This window comes from Elaeis guineensis, chromosome 8 (genome assembly GCF_000442705.2).
Source record: "Elaeis guineensis isolate ETL-2024a chromosome 8, EG11, whole genome shotgun sequence".
NCBI lineage: Eukaryota > Viridiplantae > Streptophyta > Magnoliopsida > Arecales > Arecaceae > Elaeis > Elaeis guineensis.
Window position 1 is genome coordinate 66,134,685 of NC_026000.2, and position 21,112 is coordinate 66,155,796.

General features: G+C 55.2%; 1 protein-coding gene across 2 annotated transcripts in view; it reads right to left on the minus strand.

The window, feature by feature from the left end:
• Positions 1-21,112, minus strand: part of LOC140859724 (uncharacterized) — a 61,267-nt gene that overhangs the window by 26,513 nt on the left and 13,642 nt on the right. The window contains exon 2 of one of the 2 annotated variants that reach the window (XM_073262103.1): positions 19,871-20,905. The exons of the other annotated variant lie outside the window; for it this stretch is intronic. Within the exon in view, the coding sequence (XP_073118204.1) occupies positions 20,129-20,803 (675 nt within the window). The 5' untranslated portion in view covers positions 20,804-20,905 and the 3' untranslated portion in view covers positions 19,871-20,128. Of the gene's footprint in view, positions 1-19,870; positions 20,906-21,112 lie in introns of those variants that run through there. 2 annotated transcript variants of the gene reach the window in all.

Here is a 21,112-nt window from a genome sequence, read left to right on the forward strand (position 1 = left end):
TTTATCGATGATTTTTCACGATATGGATATGTATTTCTTATGAAACATAAATTTAAAACCTTTAAAAGGTTCAAGAAATTCAAATATGAAGTAGAGAAGCTAACAGAAAAATCACTCAAAGTATTTCAATCAGATCAAGGAGGAGAATACCTGAGTAAAAAATTTCTCGATTACTTCAAAGAAAATGGCATAGTCTCTCAATGGACTCCACCTGAAATACCTCGATTCAACAAAATTTTAAAATGAAGAAATTAGATCCTATTGGATATGGTTTGATCCATGATGAGCTTCATCGATCACCCTTTATTTCTTTGAGGACATGCCTTAATGACAGCTAATTACTTAATTAATAGGATTTCCTCTAAATCTATTCTTACTACACTACATGAGATATGGCATGGTAAGAAATTGAATTTTGGTTATCTTAAAATTTAAGGATATCTGAGCTATGTCAAACGACAACAGACAGATAAGGTAAAGGCTAGATCGATGAGAGCTCATTTTATAGGGTACCCAAAAGAATCTTTGGGGTACTATTTTTATCTTTCGGAGGATCACAATATAATTGTGAGCCGGCATGCCAAATTCTTGAAAAGAAACTTTATCCAGAATGGAGATAGCGAGAGGAAAATTCAGTTCGAAGAGAATGTCTCTGAAGAGTAACGAGCCATAGAGCCTGTGAAACCCATTCCACCTCGTAGATTCATTAGGATCTCACATCCTCTTGAAAGATCATAGGTATGCTGATAGAGGATGTAAAGAAAATATTCCTCATAGGTGATATGGACCATATTAATGATCCTAAAATCTATGATGAGGTGATCTCAAATATCGACTTCGAGAAATAGTTGGAAGTGATGAAGTCAGAAATGGACACAATGCATACCAACTAGGTCTGGATCTTAGTAGATCCGTCAAAAGAAATAGTTTCTATTGAATGTAAATAGATCATTAAGAGAAAGATTGGTTAGGATGGAAAGATGGAGATCTTTAAAATGAGACTTGTAGCCAAAGGTTATAGTCAACGCGAAGACGTTGACTATCGGAGACCTTCTCACCAGTTGCCATGCTGAAGTCCATTCGAATACTGTTTGCTGTTGCAGCAGCTCATGACTATGAGATATGATAGATGGATGTGAAAACTTCCTGTGAGAGTTTCATGGTTTCATGCATGCATGATTTTACAAAAAGAGTACGCAGTGAAATTTTAAAAATTTTTAGATTAAATCTAATTTAATCTAAGTATGCATAAGATCATATCTTTAAACCATAACCAGAATCATCATATGTGAGATAAGATTCAGATATAGAAATTAAATAGAAAAAAATAAATTTAAAACATACGTGAATATAGATCAATCTTCAACGCCAACAAATGATCATGGATATCCTTTGAAGATCCTTTTTAGCCGCACAAGTGTCCGATCTCTACGAATATCCATACGAGACTCTGATCTGATCAGAAGCCTTTTGATCTCACTGGGATGCTAGCTCTCTTGCAGAGATCGCATCTTGATGGTTGAAAATCTTCTTTTCTTCTAAGAGACTCTTAGAGAATAAGAAGATATAGGAGGATCTTGATCTCTATGCTAGAGATCATGAGAAGAACATTTTCTTCTCTATTCTTCCTAAAATCCATGTACCAAATCTCTATAATAGATATGCAATAATTTTATCCAACTTTTGAACAAAAGAAAGAAGAAACATCCATGTCTAAACATGGACAAGAGGTAGAGAATAGATGTCCTAACAACCAACCCTTTGGTTGTTGAAAGAAAGAAGGGATTATAACAAACTCACCTCATGCCTCCAACCTTCATAACGTCCCAATTTTTCTCCTTTGTTCCTACGGTAAATCTCTAATTTTTAGGATGTCAAAACCTGCTGGTTATCCACATAAAACCATCCAAGAGGTGGGTTATTTATGGGCATTGGATAGAAGACTAGTTTGGATAGGAGTTAGAGTCCACACAAGTTATGACTCTAGGATTTTAATGCCGCCCAACCAAAACTTGTTCGCCCAGATTTTTCCCACGGTACCAAGGGAGTTTAAAGGCTTTCTTACATGCTAATAACAAAGAAAGATTGGCATGAAAACCTGATCTGGCAAGGAGAAAGTGTGGCGCACAAAATAGTGTGGCATGGAGTCTTGTTTGCACATGGAAAGGAAATGTTTTAAGAACATGGGACTTCTTTTAATTGGCTATTTGAAACCAAATAAAAATATCAATTAAATCTTAATGAATCTTGTTGGGTATAAAATATCCACAGCCGAAGTTCTCAGCAGGATTAACCCTTGCGGACTCCGTCCGGACTCCTACGGGAGCCGGGCTCCGCCCACAACTTCAACCGCAAGGAGGACTCCGCCCGGACTCCTACGGGAGCCGGGCTCCGCCGCCAACTTCAACTGCCGGTAAGATCCGTCCGGACTCCTACGGGAGCCGGACTTCGCACCTGACTTTAATTGCAGGGGACTCCGCCCGAACTCCTACGGGAGCCGGGCTCCGCCCACGACTTCAACTCCGAGAGGACTCCGCCCGGACTCCCACGGGAGCCGGGCTCCGCCCACGACTCCAACCTCAAAGAGGACTCCGCCCGGACTCCTAGGGGAGCCGGGCTCCGCAGCCAACTTCAACAGCCGGTAAGACTCCATCCGGACTCTTACGGGAGTTGGACTTCGCACCTGACTTTAATTGCAGGAGGACTCTGCCCGAACTCCTACGGGAACAGGGCTCTGCCCACGACTTCAATCACAAGGAGGACTCCGTCCGGACTCCCACAGGAGCCGGGCTCCGCCCACGACTCCAACCTCAAGGAGGACTCCGCCCGGACTCCTACGGGAGCCGGGCTCCGCTGCCAACTTCAACTGCCGGTAAGACTCCATCCGGACTCCTACGGGAGCCGGACTTCGCACCTGACTTTAATTGCAGGAGGACTCCGCCCGGACTCCTACAGGAACTGGACTCCGCCCACGACTTCAATCACAAGGAGGACTCCGCCCGGACTCCCACGGGAGCCGGGCTCCGCCCACGACTCCAAGCTCAAAGAGGACTCCGCCCGGACACCCACGGGAGCCGGGCTCCGTCGCCAACTTCAACTGCCGGTAAGATCCGTCCGGACTCCTACGGGAGCCGGACTTCGCACCTGACTTCAATTGCAGGAGGACTCCGCCCGGACTCCTACGGGAACCGGGCTCCGCCCACGACTTCAATCATAAGGAGGACTCCGCCCGGACTCCCACGGGAGCCGGGCTCCACCCATGACTCCAACCTCAAGGAGGACTTCGCCCGGACTCCTACGGGAGCCGGGCTCCATCGCCAACTTCAACTGCCGGTAAGATCCGTCCGGACTCCTACGGGAGCCGGACTTCGCACCTGACTTTAATTGCAAGAGGACTCCGCCCGGACTCCTACGGGAACCGGGCTCCGCCCACGACTTCAATCACAAGGAGGACTCCGCCCGGACTCCCACGGGAGCCGGGCTCCGCCCACGACTCCAACCTCAAGGAGGACTCCGCCCGGACACCTACGGGAGTCGGGCTCCGTCGCCAACTTCAACTGCCGGTAAGATCCATCCGGACTCCTACGGGAGCCGGACTTCGCACCTGACTTTAATTGCAGGGGACTCCGCCCGGACTCCTACGGGAGCCGGGCTCCGCCCACAATTTCAATCACAAGGAGGACTCCGCCCGGACTCCCACGGGAGCCGGGCTCCGCCCAAGACTCCAACCTCAAGGAGGACTCCGCCCGGACTCCTACGGGAGCCGGGCTCCATCGCCAACTTCAACTGCCGGTAAGATCCGTTCGGACTCCTACGGGAGCCGGACTTCGCACCTGACTTTAATTGCAGGAGGACTCCGCCCGGACTCCTACGGGAACCGAGCTCCGCCCACGACTTCAATCACAAGGAGGACTCCGTCCGGACTCCCACGGGAGCCGGGCTCCGCCCACGACTCCAACCTCAAGGAGGACTCCGTCCGGACTCCTACGGGAGCCGGACTCCGTCGCCAACTTCAACTGCCGATAAGATCCGTCCGGACTCCTACGGGAGCCGGACTTCGCACCTGACTTTAATTGCAGGGGACTCCGCCCGGACTCCTACGGGAGCCGAGCTCCGCCCACGACTTCAACTCCGAGAGGACTCCGCCCGGACTCCCACGGGAGCCGGGCTCCGCCCACGACTCCAACCTCAAGGAGGACTCCGCCCGAACTCCTACGAGAGCCGGGCTCCGTCGCTAACTTCAACTGCCGGTAAGCTCCGTCCGGACTCCTACGGGAGCCGGACTTCGCACCTGACTTTAATTGCAGGAGGACTCCGCCCGGACTCCTACGGGAACCGAGCTCCGCCCACGACTTCAATCACAAGGAGGACTCCGTCCGGACTCCCACGGGAGCCGGGCTCCGCCCACGACTCCAACCTCAAGGAGGACTCCGTCCGGACTCCTACGGGAGCCGGACTCCGTCGCCAACTTCAACTGCCGATAAGATCCGTCCGGACTCCTACGGGAGCCGGACTTCGCACCTGACTTTAATTGCAGGGGACTCCGCCCGGACTCCTACGGGAGCCGAGCTCCGCCCACGACTTCAACTCCGAGAGGACTCCGCCCGGACTCCCACGGGAGCCGGGCTCCGCCCACGACTCCAACCTCAAGGAGGACTCCGCCCGAACTCCTACGAGAGCCGGGCTCCGTCGCTAACTTCAACTGCCGGTAAGCTCCGTCCGGACTCCTACGGGAGCCGGACTTCGCACCTGACTTTAATTGCAGGGCACTCCGCCCGGACTCCTACGGGAGCCGGGCTCCGCCCACGACTTCAACTCCGAGAGGACTCCGTCCGGACTCCTACGGGGGCCGGGCTCCGCCCGCAACTTCAACCGCAAGGAGGACTCCGCCCGGACTCCTACGAGAGCCGGGCTCCGCCGCCAACTTCAACTGCCGGTAAGATCCGTCCGGACTCCTACGGGAGCCGGACTTCGCACCTGACTTTAATTGTAGGGGACTCCACCCGGACTCCTACGGGAGCTGGGCTCCGCCCACGACTTCAACTCCGAGAGGACTCCGCCCGGACTCCCACGAGAGCCGGGCTCCGCCCACGACTCCAACCTCAAGGAGGACTCCGCCCGGACTCCTACGGGAGCCGGGCTCCATCGCCAACTTCAACTGCCGGTAAGCTCCGTCCGGACTCCTACGGGAGCCAGACTTCGCACCTGACTTTAATTGCAGGGGACTCCGCCCGGACTCCTACGGGAGCCGGGCTCCGCCCACGACTTCAACTTCGAGAGGACTCCACCCGGAGTCCTACGGGGTCCGGGCTCCGCCCACAACTTCAACCGCAAGGAGGACTCCGCCCGGACTCCTACGGGAGCCGGGCTCTGCCGCCAACTTCAACTGCCGGTAAGATCCGTCCGGACTCCTACGGGAGCCGGACTTCGCACCTGACTTTAATTGTAGGGGACTCCGCTCGGACTCCTACGGGAGCCGGGCTCCGCCCATGACTTCAACTCCGAGAGGACACCGCCCGGACTCCTACGGGAGCCGGGCTCCGCCACGACTTCAACTCCGAGAGAACTCCGCCCGGACTTCTTCGGGAGCCGGGCTCCGCCCACAACTTCAACCGCAAGGAGGACTCCGCCCGGACTCCTACGGGAGCCGGGCTCCGCCGCCAACTTCAACCGTCGGTAAGATCCGTCCGAACTCCTACGGGAGCCGGACTTCGTACCTGACTTTAATTGCAGGGGACTCCGCCCGAACTCCTACGGGAGCCGGGCTCCGCCCACGACTTCAACTCCGAGAGGACTCCGCCCGGACTCCCACGGGAGCCGGGCTCCGCCCATGACTCCAACCTCAAGGAGGTCTTCTCCCGGACTCCTACGGGAGCCGGGCTCTGCCGCCAACTCAACTGCCGGTAAGACTCCATTCGGACTCCTACGGGAGCCGGACTTCGCACCTGACTTTAATTGCAGGGGACTCCGCCCGGACTCCTACGGGAGCCGGGCTCCGCCCACGACTTCAACTCCGAGAGGACTCCGTGGGAGCCGGGCTCCGCCCATGACTCCAACCTCAAGGAGGACTCCGCCCGGACTCCTGCGGGAGCCGGGCTCCGTCGCCAACTTCAACTGCCGGTAAGCTCCGTTTGGACTCCCACGGGAGCCGGACTTCGCACCTGACTTTAATTGCAGAAGGACTCCGCCCGGACTCCTACGGGAGCCGGGCTCCGCCCACGACTTCAATCATAAGGAGGACTCCGCCCGGGCTCCTACGGGAGCCAGGCTCCGTCACCAGCTCCGACCGCTGCCGAACTTCAGCCGACGAATCCACACTTTCTGGCGCAACACAGCAACCACCACGATCCTGCTCCACTTCCTGCGACGGATTCCGCGCAGCTCCATCATTCCCTGACAGACCGCTATGACGGCCACAACTCTACTCCACCTCTTGCAACGGATCCCGCGTGGCTCCACTATTCCCTGGTAGACCGCTATGATGCCCATGATCCTGCTCCACCTTCTGTAACGGATACTGCGCGATTCTTCCATCCACTGGCAAATCGCGACAACGAACGCCGCTCCACTCCCTGCGGTAGACTCCATGTGGCGCGCTGCAGAGAAGGCCACGGGTCTACTCCACTGCTCCTCGCAACAAATTCCTCCTGACGGTGGGCGGCCCACTACGAGATGGTTATGAACGTCGCTATCAGTCTGTTGAGCCCTCCGCCTATAAAAAGGAGGACCCCAGATACGTTATTCCATAAGCTCTAATTTTTTACCCAAAAACTCTGCTAACTTCTTCGTTCGAGCACTCCATTCTTGTTGAGGCAGAGAACTGACTTGAGCGTCGGAGGGTCTTGTCGGAGCAACCCCATCTCCGGTTTAGACTTTCTTTGTAGGTCCCGGCGGCGACCGCGACTCCCTCGACTCCAGCTTCTCCGGCGCAAGCAGATTTTTGCACCAACAAGATTGGCGCTAGAGGAAGGGGTGTGTCTTCGCAGTACCCTTGTTCTTAAAGGAGCGCTCAACGGAGCTGCCTCCGATCGTCTCCTCCGGCATCCACTCCTTGTTTCCCCCACGGGATCCTTACTTGATGCCTCCCCGAAAGGCGTCCACGCGATGGTCCACGGCCTCCGTGGCCAGATCTCAGGCTCCGGCCTCCCCTCCTGTTTCTCAACCTCCTCCTCCTCCGGCGATGACGGTCAGCGCGGAGCAGTTTGACCTGCTGGCGCAGCAGGTTAGAGGCCTCACAGAAGCGGTGCAGGCTATGCAGCAGCAGCAGCCGCAGGCATCAGTACACCTGAAAAGGGTGTCCCCGGAACACCAGAATCCGACGGCAGGGCGGGCCACCTGGGCCAGCCGCCCCGTCCTTCTTGGAAAAATGAACCCGAGGGTGGAGAGCCCTCAATCGGACCACGACTCCACCCCTGGAAGATCTCTGCCCCCATTCTGCCAGAGGACCCTCGAGACTCGAAGTCGAGAGGATTTCTTGGACCGGAGGCTCCAGGAGATGAACCGGCGGATCGAAGAACTCCGCCATGCTCCCCCCGCTTATGGTGAAGATATTTGTACTGACCCTCCCTTCTCTCAAATGATCATGCAGGAATCGATCCCGCCAAACTTCAAGCTCCCCCAGTTCGAAAGCTACGACGGGACTTCAGACCCGGTTGATCATCTGGAGGCCTTTCGGACGATGATGCTGCTTCACGGTGCTCCCGACGTCATTCTATGTCGGGCCTTCCCATCCACCTTGAAGGGAGCGGCGAGGAACTGGTACTCGGCTTTGAAATCAGGTACCATCTTTTTCTTCGATCAAATGAGCCATCAATTTGTGGCCCATTTTGTCAGCAGCCGGCGCCCCCGGAAGGGTTCGGAGTCCCTCATCAATATCAAGCAGAGGGAAGGGGAGTCCATTCGGGCCTACATCAACCGTTTCAATGTCGCGGGGCTGGAGGTCTGGAACTTGGACCAATCAGTCGCAATGGCCGCTCTGAAGGATGGCCTTCAGAAGAATGACCTTTTGTTCTCCCTGGAGAAGAAGTACCCCAGGGATTTTGCTGATTTGTTGGCTCGGGCTGAAGGATACGCCCGAGCGGAAGAAGCCTTCAAAATGAAGGATGAAGAGACAGCGAGGGAGCAGCGGGCGGGAGACTCGAGTAAGCCCACAATCGAAAAAAGGCCAAGAGAAGCCCGGCCGCGTTCTCGATCCCCTCCTGGGCACAAGCGTGCCCATACCCCACCCCGGGTGCGCAGGCAGAGAAGTCCGGATCGTGGGGTTCGGCGGGGTTCCCCACCGGGGAGATTCTGCAACTACGCCCCCCTCAACGTCTCGAAAGCCCAGGTACTGATGAAGGTTAGGGAGCAGCTCCCTAGGCCAGAGAGGATGCGCACGCACCCCGGAAAGCGCAACCCCAACAAGTTCTGTCTCTACCACCGCGACCACGGCCACGACACGGAGGAATGCATCCAGCTCCGAGACGAGATCGAGGAGCTCATCCGACGAGGTCGACTCGACAGGTTCATCCGACGCAGGCCTGAGGGTAGAGGAGATCGGCCAAGGGCCCTTCCCCAACCTGAACCGCCAAGAAGAGAGGAGCAACCCGGGGATCGGCCTCCCATCGGGACCATCGACTCCATCACCGGAGAGCCTCAAGGAGGAACAGACCTCCCGCAACCGTGGAACTCGGAAAACCTGTAAATGTATCACTTACGATTTCACCTTGAATCTAAATTCCTTTCTACTTGACGTGCTCTTCCCATTTGGCATGGATTTGTCACGACTGGATATAACCCCTTCAAACGCCTAAAACAAAGTTATGTTAGGAACGGGGGGAGAACCTCATCCTAACATACCTAAAATGAAAGTCCAATTATCTCGAGATCGGATTGGGGGAGAGGCCTTACAACGTCCTAATGTGCCCCCACAGCCATGTCAGGAGCAGGAGGAGAACCTCGTCCTGGCATGAGCAAAGTCAAAGGCCTGGTTCTTTTAGACCGGATTGGGGGAGAGGCCTTACAGTGCCCTAATGTGCCCCCACAGCCATGTCAGGAACAGGAGGAGGACCTCGTCCTGACATGAGCAAAGTCAAAGGCCCGGTTCTTTTAGACCGGATGGGGGGAGAGGCCTTACAGCGTCCTAATGTGCCCCCACAGCCATGTCAGGAACAGGAGGAGGACCTCGTCCTGACATGAGCAAAGTCAAAGGCCCGGTTCTTTTAGATCGGATGGGGGGAGAGGCCTTACAGTGCCCTAATGTGCCCCCACAGCCATGTCAGGAACAGGAGGAGGACCTCGTCCTGACATGAGCAAAGTCAAAGGCCCGGTTCTTTTAGACCGGATGGAGGGAGAGGCCTTACAGCGTCCTAACGCGCCCCCACGGCCATGTCGGGAATGGGAGGAGGACCTCGTCCTGACTTGAGCAAGATCGAAGGCACGGACTCCTATGGGAGCCGGGCTCCGCCCACGACTTCTGCAGCAAGGAAGACTCCGCCCGCCCTGGCAATGGCCCTTACGTGCCCCCGTGGGAACGGGAGGAGAACCTCGTCCTGATGGTGACGAAATCCAGCCGCCCAACAAGATCGAATGAAGGGAAAAAGCCCATCAGCGACACCTCCACGCTCCTATGCAACCCCGCAAAAAGCGAAGGGAGGGCCCTCACTCTGAGAAGAGGAGGAAAATTAAAAAGGAAGGGTGACGAACTACGACGGAAATAGATGAAGGACGAACCGCACCCAAGACCTAAAGAACCTCGTCCCAACAAAGATGAGGAGTTCCTACCAAACACCCCCGGCCTCTAAGAAGACTCCCGACACAGGTCAAGAAGACAGTGACGTCCCCGAAGTAATGCGGAGTCCGAACCGCCAAGCTCGGGCTTGCGGCCATGTACGACGAGGAAGGCAAGCTAACGCATCGACGACTGGGCGCCTCCCAACGACGTTGTTGGGTATAAAATACCCCCAACCGAAGTCCTCAACAGAATCAACAACTCCGCCAGCAAGGCCGACCTTGAAGGCAAGCTTCATCCGGACTCCTACGGGAGCCGGACTTCGCCCTCGACTCCAACGGCTGCAAAACAGACTGCGTCCGGACTCCTACGGGAGCCGGACTCCGCCGACGACTTCAACAGCAAGGAGATTCCGCCTGGACTCCTACGGGAGCCGGGCTCGGTCCTCAACGTCAACTGCTGGCAAGCTTCGTCCGGACTCCTACGGGAGCCGGACTTCGCCCTCGACTCCAACGGCTGCAAAACAGACTGCGTCCGGACTTCTACGGGAGCCGGACCCCGCCGACGACTTCAACAGCAAGGGGATTCCGCCCGGACTCCTACGGGAGCCGGGCTCGATCTTCAACGTCAACTGCTGGCAAGCTTCGTCCGGACTCCTACGGGAGCCGGACTTCGCCCTCGATTCCAACGGCTGCAAAACAGACTGCGTCCGGACTCCTACGGGAGTCGGACTCCGCCGACAACTTCAACAGCAAGGGGATTCCACCTGGACTCCTACGGGAGCCGGGCTCGGTCCTCAACGTCAACTGCTGGCAAGCTTCGTCCGGACTCCTACGGAAGCCGGACTTCGCCCTCGACTCCAACGGCTGCAAAACAGACTGCGTCCGGACTCCTACGGGAGCCGGACTCCGCCGACAACTCCGACCGTGAGCAGACTCAGCTCGGACTCCTACGGGAGCCGGGCTCCGTCCTCAACGTCAACTGCTGGTAAACCCCGTCCGAACTCCTACGGGAGCCGGGCCTCACCTTTAACTTTGATTACAGGAAGACTCCGCCCGGATTCCTACAAAGGCCGGACTCCGACCGCTGTCGAGCTTCAGCCGATAGATCTGCGCCCCTTGGTGGCCCTGCTCCACTTCCTACAACGGATCCCGCACTGCTCCACCCCTGACAGGCCACAGTAACGGTTGCAGCCCTGCTCCACTCTCTGCGGCGGACCCTGCGCGACCCCATTACTCTCTGACAGGCTGTATCAACGGCCATGATTCTGCTCCGCTCCCTGCAGCAGGTGCTGCGTGACTCCAGTACTTCATGGCAGGCCGCAATAACGGCCACGATCCTGCTTCACTTCCTGCAACGGATACCGCGTGATTCTCCCCTCCGTTGGCAAGTCACGACAACGGACACTGCTCCACTCCTCGCAACTGATTCCACGTGACGAGCTACGGCGATAGCCACGATTCCGCTCCACTACCCTTCGCAATAAAGTCCCCCTGACTACGGGCGGTCCACTACCAGACGGTTACAAATGTCGCCATCAATCCGTTACCTCCTCTGCCTATAAAAGGGAGACCCAGATACGTTATTCTCTAAGCTCATTTCTTATCTCAAAACTCTGCTGAATTCTCCGTTCGAGCGCTCCATTCTTGTTGAGGCAGAGAACTGACTTGAGCGTCGGAGGGTCTTACCGGAGCAACCCCACCTCCGGTTTAGACTTCCCTTGCAGGTCCCGGCGGCGACTGCGGCTTCCCCGACTCCAGCTTCTCCGGCGCAAGCAAATTTTTGCACCAACAGGATTGGCGTTAGAGGAAGGGCCTGAACCTTCGCAGTACCCTTGTTCTTAAAGGAGCGCTCAACGGATCCACTTCCGGCCATCTTTTCCGGCATCCACTCCTCCTTCCCTCATCTGATGCCTTCTCACGAGGCCTTTGCACAACTGCCTCCGGCTATGGTCGCCGATAAGGAGTGGCCGGATGACCGGCCCCTGCCGGATTCCGTCAATGCCATCTCGGGGGAATCCCGGCAGGAGGCAACCAACATACCAGCTGCATCCCCCAAGCGGCAAAAAGTTGAAGAACCCATAACTTTTACCGAAGAAGACACCCAGGGAGTCCAATTCCCTCATAATGACGCGGTCGTAGTTTCTCTGAATATAGCGAATTACGACGTCCGTCGCATTCTCATCGACAACAGAAGTTCGGCCGACATCTTGTTCTACGATGCCTTTTCAAGGATGTCCGCTCTTGGCGGTCATCTGAGATCGATTTGCTCCCCCTTGATAGGGTTTACCGGTGACGCCATTCCGACGAAGGGAATGATAGCTCTGACTGTGGCCGCGGGTCAGTATCCAAAGCAGTCCAGGGCTCTGGTGAATTTCTTGGTGGTAAAGGCGCCATCCGCTTACAATGCAATCCTTGGCCGACCCGGCCTCAATGCTCTCAGAGCTGTCGTTTCAACCTACCATTTGAAATTGAAGTTCCCCACCAACCAGGGGATCGGAGAGGTCCGGGGAGACCAAGCCCTGGCCAGACATTGCTACAACATCGCCTTGCAAAGAAGCGACCGGGCTGACCCCTATCCCGTCGATGGATTGGATGCTCGCGACGACCTCACCGAAGAAAGGGGCGGCCCAATCGAAGATCTGGTACCAGTCCCTCTGAATGATGGAAACGCGGAGCATGTGGTTTTAATTGGCTCCAGCCTGGGGGAGGAGGTGCGGACGCATCTTATTGATTTCCTCCGAAGGAACGCGGACGTTTTCGCTTGGGTTCCAACGGACATGCCAGGGATTGACACGGAAGTCATGGAACATCGTCTAGCGGTCGATCCTAAGCATCGACCGACAAAAGAAAAAATCCGGAATCATGCCCCGGAGAGGCAGAGGGCGATAGCTGAGGAAGTGGATAAGCTTCTCAAGGCCGGATTCATTAAGGAAGTCAATTATCCTGATTGGATTTCCAATGTTGTTTTGGTCAAGAAAGCAAACGGCAAGTGGAGGATGTGTATAGACTTCAAAAAGCTGAATAAGGCTTGTCCAAAGGACAGCTACCCCCTGCCCAGAATCGACCAACTGGTTGACGCTACCTCAAGCCATGAGCTCCTCACTTTTATGGACGCGTTCTCCGGCTATAATCAAATTAGAATGACGTCAGAAGATGAAGAAAAAACAGCTTTCATCACTAATCGCGGCCTTTACTACTACAGGGTCATGCCATTCGGCCTCAAGAATGCGGGCGCAACCTACCAACGGCTGGTGAACAAAATTTTCAAAGAGCAGATCGACCGAAACATGGAGGTCTACGTGGACGATATGCTTGTAAAAAGCAAGTCCTCCAGAGATCATGTCGCCGACCTCGAAGAAACCTTAGGCGCTCTTCGAAAGTACAGAATGAAGCTGAACCCAACTAAATGCGCTTTTGGGGTAACCTCAGGAAAATTTCTGGGCTTCATGGTATCAAGGCACGGGATTGAGGCCAATCCAGAGAAAATTTGCGCTATCCAAGAGATGACCGCTCCAAAGTCGATCAAGGAGGTTCAGCGCCTCACAGGGAGGATAGCGGCTCTTAATCGCTTCGTCGCAAGGTCGGCTGAACGATGTTTGCCCTTCTTTCAAACCCTCAAGCAGCCGAAGAACTTCTGTTGGACCTCTGAATGCCAACAGACGTTCGAAGAATTAAAAAACTACCTCAGCTTACCCCCGCTGCTGGCAAAGCCTGAACCTGGGGAGGAATTATTTTTATACCTGGCGGTCTCTCCCATGGCCCTTGCGGCCGTCCTTGTCAAAGAAGAAACGAAAGTCCAGCGACCAGTCTACTACATTAGCCGCGCGCTAAGGAACGCCGAGAGCAGGTACACCATATTAGAAAAACTGACCTACGCCTTGTTGGTTGCAGCTCGGAGGCTCCGACCCTACTTTCAAGGGCACACCGTGACGCTACTCAACGATCAACCGATCAAGGCAGTTTTGCACCGGACTGACGCCTCCGGAAGAATGGCAAAATGGGCGATCGAGCTCACGAAATTCGACATTAACTACAGACCTAGACCAGCAGTAAAGGCCCAAATATTGGCAGATTTCATAGTAGAGTGCACCATCCCAGAGGAGGCCGAACCTGAGCAAAGCAAGGGTGACGACCTAAAGTCTCGACCGAATTTCCCCAACGAAGAAGCCAATCCCTCCGATTGCTTTTGGACCCTCTATGTGGATGGATCTTCCAACATGACGGGTGCGGGTGCAGGCCTAATTTTGGTCAGCCCGGAGGGAGTCATCGCAGAGTACGCTCTGCGTTTCGAGTTTCCTGCAACAAACAATGGAGCAGAATATGAAGCTCTGATCGCAGGATTAAGGATCGCCAAAGAACTGGGAATAGGTCAACTCCGGGTACACAGCGACTCCCAACTAGTGGTGGGACAAGTCAGCGGGAGTTATGAAGCGCGGGAGGACAGTATGACCAAATATCTTGAGAAAGTAAAAGAGCTTACCCCCGCCTTTAGCAGTTTCGACATTAGGCAGATTCCAAGGCTGGAGAATACCAGAGCCGATCTTCTCTCCAAGCTGGCGAAATCGGCTCCGACCGAATTGCCCAAAGGCATCCTTTTTGAAGTTCTGAAACATCCGAGTACGGAAGAATCACGGCCCGTAATGGAGGTCGACCACGAGCCCAGCTGGGTCGACCCGCTGATAACCTATCTTAGAGATGGAGTTCTCCCCCAAGACGCGAAAGAAGCTCGGAAGCTCCGAAATCAAGCCTCTCGGTACATCCTTTATGAGGGCAAATTGTACAAAAGATCATACTCCTTGCCCCTCTTAAGATGCCTCCGGCCCTCGGAAGCTGACTATGCTTTGTGGGAAGTGCACGAGAGAGCTTGCGGAAGCCATTTGGGAGCCAGATCTTTATCCCACAAGTTACTCCGCCAAGGATACTACTGGCCAACGATGCATCATGATTCGATTGAGTATGTCAAAAAGTGCGATCGATGCCAGAGATACGCCAACGTCCAGAGACAGCCCGCCACCGAGCTCACACCTTTGAGTGCCCCATGACCTTTTGCACAGTGGGGGATGGACATCCTTGGCCCCTTTCCCATGGCGTCCGGACAAAGAAAGTTCCTCCTTGTAGCGATAGACTACTTCACCAAATGGGTTGAAGCCGAACCACTAGCAAAAATCACAGAAGCGAAAGTACAAGATTTCGTCTGGAAGTCAATTGTGTGCAGGTTCGGTTTGCCTAGAACCCTAATCACTGATAATGGACGGCAATTCGCGGGAGCAAGATTCGTCGAATTCTGTGAAGATCTAAACATCTCCCACCACTTCACTTCAGTAGCCCATCCTCAGGCGAACGGCGAAGCTGAGGTGACTAACAGAACCCTTTTGCAGGGGATTAAGACAAGGCTTGAAAAAGCAAAAGAAACTTGGGCGGACGAGCTTTATCATGTGCTATGGGCGTATCGAACTACCCAGAGGATACCTACGGGGGAGACCCCCTTTGCTTTAGCCTTCGAAACGGAAGCCGTCATCCCGATCGAGCTTAAACTCCCGTCGGCACGAGTCGTGGCATTCGACGAACACCAAAATTCACAAAGTCTTAGAGCCAACCTCGACCTGCTGGAAGAAAGACGGGAGATCGCTCAGGTTCGAATGGCAGCCTACAGACAGAAAGTTGCTCGATATTACAACGCCCGGGTCAAGAACAAAGCCTTTAAAGTGGGAGATCTAGTGCTTCGACGATCTGCTGTCTCGCAACCTCAAGACCGGGGGAAGCTCGTCCCAAACTGGGAGGGACCTTATGAGGTCAAAGAAGTAGTCCGGCCCGGAACTTATTATCTTAAGGAGCTCGGAGGGACCGACCTCCCGCGACCATGGAGCTCAGAAAACTTGCGGATGTACTACCAGTAACTTCGTTTTAATCAATGATCGCATACCCATACGTCTTTGGACAATTCAAACAAACTGTATCAAAAACAAAAGGGCAACCTCATAAAGTTGAAGGCCCGGTTCCATTTAGACCGGATGGGGGGAGAGGCCTTACAACGCCCATATGTGCCCCCACAGCCCTGTTAGGGACAAGAGGAGAACCTCGCCCTAACTTGAGCAAAGTCGAAGGCCCGGTTCCATTTAGACCAGATGGGGGGAGAGGCCTTACAACGCCCATATGTGCCTCCACAGCCCTGTTAGGGACAGGAGGAGAACCTCGCCCTAACTTGAGCAAAGTCGAAGGTCCGGTTCCATTTAGATCGGATGGGGGGAGAGGCCTTACAACGTCCATATGTGCCCCCACAGCCCTGTTAGGGACAGGAGGAGAACCTCGCCCTAACTTGAGCAAAGTCGAAGGCCCGGTTTCATTCAGACCGGATGGGGGGAGAGGCCCTACAACGCCCATATGTGCCCCCGCAGCCATGTCAGGAACAGGAGGAGGACCTCGTCCTGACATGAACAAAGTTAAAGGCCCGGCTCTTTTAGACCGGATGGAGGGAGAGGCCCTGCAACGCCCATATGCGCCCCCCCCAAGAGGAAAGCCTTGCCCTAGCTTAAGCAACTTCAACCGGTGGTAAGCCCAGCCCGGACTCCTACGGGAGCCGGGCTTCGTCACCGACTTTGACTACATAACGACTCCGCCCGGACTCCTACGGGAGCCGGGTTCCATCACCGACATCGACTACAGGACAACTCCGCCCGGACTCCTACGGGAGCCGGACTCCGCCGACAACAGTGACTGCCGGTAAGCCTTGTCCGGACTCCTACGGGGGCCGGACTTCGCCTATGACTTTGATTACAGGAAGACTTCGCCCCGACTCCTACGGAAACCGGGCTCTATCCACGACGTCGAGAAAGGCTCCGCCGGACTCCTACAGGAGCCGGGCTCCGCCCACAACTCCAACTTCGAGAGGGATTCTCCGTTCGGACTCCCACAAGAGCCGAACTTCGCCTCGGCTTTAGCGGAGAAAGACTCCAAGCGAAAAAAGAAGGCAATGGATTGCAACAGTGACGATTGGAAAACAAACAGTGCCCGAGAGTGACAGAGGCTCGGATCCTCGAATTCAAACCTTGGGAGGGACCCCGGACCCGAATGACCCCAAGCGAACCTGCAGCCATTGACAGAATGACAACCGGATATCTTCGAATGGCGTAAAAGTCGAAAAGGAGCTCGGCAAATAACAACCCTGCACGAATAAAAGAGGTCGTTGATGACCTTAAGACGACGTGAAAAAGACAAAAGGAAAATGAAGAAGTTCGACAGACAACTATTCGATGCAAGGTACAGACAAGGTAACAAAATTTCCTCTTCATTTAATAAGATATACGTTACAAGACCCGGTGGGTCGGGGAAAAAAAAAAAGATATACATCATTGCGAGCCTCGCGAATACGGCTTGGAAAGGATATACCGGAGGCCGCTCCAAGCTACGAACTCCTCTTCCCGTCTCTGTCCTCCTCAGCCGTATTCTCCAGTGCGTGTAGCAGACCTATCGGCTCTCGTCCCGTCTCATTTCACTCCATCTCCGAAGTCCCAACCCTAGGGGAAAAGGGTGGGATAGATTCCCGAGGGCTGTAAAGGCAACGGCGGCAGTGACGAAGACCTGTTTCAAGAAGAGCCAGAGTCACTTTGGAGGCAGCGGTGATGTCAAGGATATGCTCCGCCTCCGAATGCTCCGCGACAGCCGCCACCCAAAATGTTCCGGCAAGGTTGGCATGCGCTACTTCCATCGTCCCCGCAACAAGTTCCACTGCCCCACCATCGACGCCGACCGCTTCTGGTCCCTCGGCCCAGGCGGCATCAAGGATCCCGCCACAGCTTGTGACGGCGGCTCTGCCCTCTTGACCGGTATCACCCCGCCTTGCTACTCCGAAATTCTCGGGCAGAATAACTTTACCGACGGCCCCCGTTATTAAACCCCTGTTGTTGAAGGAATTCTTCCTTGAGCCTCCTTTGAAACGACGGGGATCCTCACCGGCCGCTGTTCTCCTCCTCGCCTTCCTCCAAGCCCTAGATATCCCTTCAAGGAGGGCCTCCGGGGTAGAAGACATGGTGTGGGAACCCTCAGAGAAGAAGTGGGGAGCTGAAGAAGGCAGGGACTGGTGCAAGGGAAGTAGCTGAGTAGCTAGGCTCTCAGGTGAAAGAAAGGTACCGTCCTATCGACAGGATGAAGCCATGAAGGGAGATTAGGGGGTTTAAATAGCCGACGGATCCTAGCGCAGTTATGGCGGCAGGTGTTCCTGGGCCAACTGGTGCGTGCCACGCGTCCCGCATGTCCCCTTCACCGCTATCGAGGGTTGACCGTTCACGAATTTCCGTAGCACGACGCTTGGGATCACGTTCCGACAGGGGTTCCGAAAAGACTCTTCAGGTCGCCTTCACCGGAAAACGGGCTCTGACGTGCACACATTAAATGCCAAAATATCTGGGGGCGGCAGTGCACAGGATGCGAGGGGACGGCTTCGGCTGTGCCCATCTCTCTGTACTTCCTACGTTCGAAATTCAAACTCGGAAGTAGGGGGACTAGTGTTGGGTATAAAATACCCCCAGCCGAAGTCCTCAACAGAATCAACAACTCCGCCAGCAAGGCCGACCTTAAAGGCAAGCTTCGTCCGGACTCCTACGGGAGCCGGACTTCGCCCTCGACTCCAACGGCTGCAAAACAGACTGCGTCCGGACTCCTACGGGAGCCGAACTCCGCCGACGACTTCAACAGCAAGGGGATTCCGCCCGAACTCCTACGGGAGTCGGGCTCGGTCCTCAACGTCAACTGCTGGCAAGCTTCGTCCGGACTCCTACAGGAGCCGGACTTCGCCCTCGACTCCAACGGCTGCAAAACAGACTGCGTCCGGACTCCTACGGGAGTCGAACTCCGCCGACGACTTCAACAGCAAGGGGATTCCGCCCGGACTCCTACGGGAGCCGGGCTCGGTCCTCAACGTCAACTGCTGGCAAGCTTCGTCCGGACTCCTACGGGAGCCGGACTTCGCCCTCGACTCCAACGGCTGCAAAACAGACTGCGTCCGAACTCCTACGGGAGCCGGACTCCGCCGACGACTTCAACAGCAAGGGGATTCCGCCCGGACTCCTACGGGAGCCGGGCTCGGTCCTCAACGTCAACTGCTGGCAAGCTTCGTCCGGACTCCTACGGAAGCCGGACTTCGCCCTCGACTCCAACGGCTGCAAAACAGACTGCGTCCGGACTCCTACGGGAGCCGGACTCCGCCGACAACTCCGACCGCGAGCAGACTCCGCCCGGACTCCTACGGGAGCCGGGCTCCGTCCTCAACATCAACTGCTGGTAAACCCCGTCCGGACTCCTATGGGAGCCGGGCCTCACCTTTAACTTTGATTACAGGAAGACTCCGCCCGGATTCCTACAGAGGCCAGACTCTGACCGCTGCCGAGCTTCAGCCGATAGATCTGCGCCCCTTGGCGGCCCTGCTCCACTTCCTACAACGGATCCCGCACTGCTCCATCACCCCTGACAGGCCACAGTAACGGTCGCAGCCCTGCTCCACTCTCTGCGGCGGACCCTGCGCGACCCCATTACTCTCTGACAGGCTGTATCAACGGCCATGATTCTGCTCCGCTCCCTGCGGCAGGTGCTGCGTGACTCCACTACTTCATAGCAGGCCGCAATAACGGCCACGATCCTGCTCCACTTCCTGCAACGGATACCGCGCGATTCTCCCCTCCGTTGGCAAGTCACGACAACGGACGCTGCTCCACTCCTCGCAACTAATTCCACGTGGCGAGCTACGGCGATAGCCACGATTCCGCTCCACTACCCTTCGCAATAAAGTCCCCCTGACTACGGGCGGCCCACTACCAGACGGTTACAAACGTCGCCATCAATCCGTTACCTCATCCGCCTATAAAAGGGGGACCCAGATACGTTATTCTCTAAGCTCATTTCTTATCTCAAAACTCTGCTGAATTCTCCGTTCGAGTGCTCCATTCTTGTTGAGGCAGAGAACTGACTTGAGCGTCGGAGGGTCTTGCCGGAGCAACCCCACCTCCGGTTTAGACTTCTCTTGCAGGTCCCGGCGGCGACCGCGGCTTTCCCGACTCTAGCTTCTCTGGCGCAAGCGGATTTTTGCACCAACAGACGTCAACATCAGACAAGTCGAACGACAAGAAAAGTTCGGCGGACGACAATTTAATACAACGCGCGGACGAGGTAACACAAAACACCCTTTTCATTCCATTTCCAAAATACACACTACAAAGCCCGGAAGGCCAAGGAAAGAAAAGCAAAACGACAAAAGCGGGACAAAACAACAAAAAGGGAAGTATATACATGAAAAGACAGAAGGACAAAAAGAGCTCTAAGGAGGCTCTGCTCCCTCCGACCTAGAGTTATTTGCTCCACCCCTCATCCAGGACTGCCTTAGATTCTCAATTTCTTCTTCTAGCTCCCCCCTTCTCTGCAGCGCGTCCTAGAGCGCCCGACGAAGTCGCTGGATCTCGACCTCTGCCTCTCGACGCCTCTTCCTCAAGACCTCGGATTCCGCCTGCACGTCCGCGACGGCCCGCTGCTCGTATGCCAGTTGGATCTTCAGTTGTTGCAGCTCGGCTGTCTTTTCTCCGAGGGCGACAGAAATCCCTTCAACGGTTCCTCTTAGGGACTGGAGTTCATCAGAATCCCGGACGGAAGTAAGCTGAGCCCTGTTAGCCAGCTGCCTCTGGAGACGGGCGACTTCGTCGGTCACCACCCTGAGTCTCCCTTTATATTCCTCCACCTGCCTGCGCCAGCTGGCCCGATGCACGTCGTGGCTCACCTCGACGTCCTGAAGCTGCCGCTGAAGGTCGGAGACCTTCTTCGACCACTCTTGGTCGCCGTCGGCCCGAGCCAAGAGCCGGGACGAACTTCCTCCCAGCTGGCCGATCTTCCCTATCGCGGCCGACAGTTCCACCTTGAGGGCGCTAATCTTGGCGGCCTGAGCCCAAATTCGGTCGCTGGTGCTCTTCTTGCATTCTGCGAGCTCCTTCGCGAAATCCGCCTTCCTCCGGCTATACTCCATGATCCCCTTCACGTGGAGATTCCGAAAGTGGGTAGCCTCTGCGGTGGCTTCAGAATGACCTTCTCTCAATCTGCGAAGCTCGCCTTCCATCTTCTTTGACTTCTTTGTCAAGTGAAGGACTTCCTTCTTCAGCCACTGGATCGTCGACTTCAGCGGGATCCCCAGGGGCAGGAGAAGTGCTTCTGCAGGACACTGCCATCGAAAGGCAAAATCGTCAAAGCACGACTCATCGCAGGAAGAAAAGCAAAGAGAAAAAGAGGAGGGAGGAGAAGCCATCCGCGACAAGAAATTCAACTTTATTGATTGGATGATTCTTGAAGACAAAAAAAAAAAGGAAAAGAAAAATTACGATGAAATAAAAATACAAGGTCGGAGGTCTCAGACCTCAGGGGCGGGGGT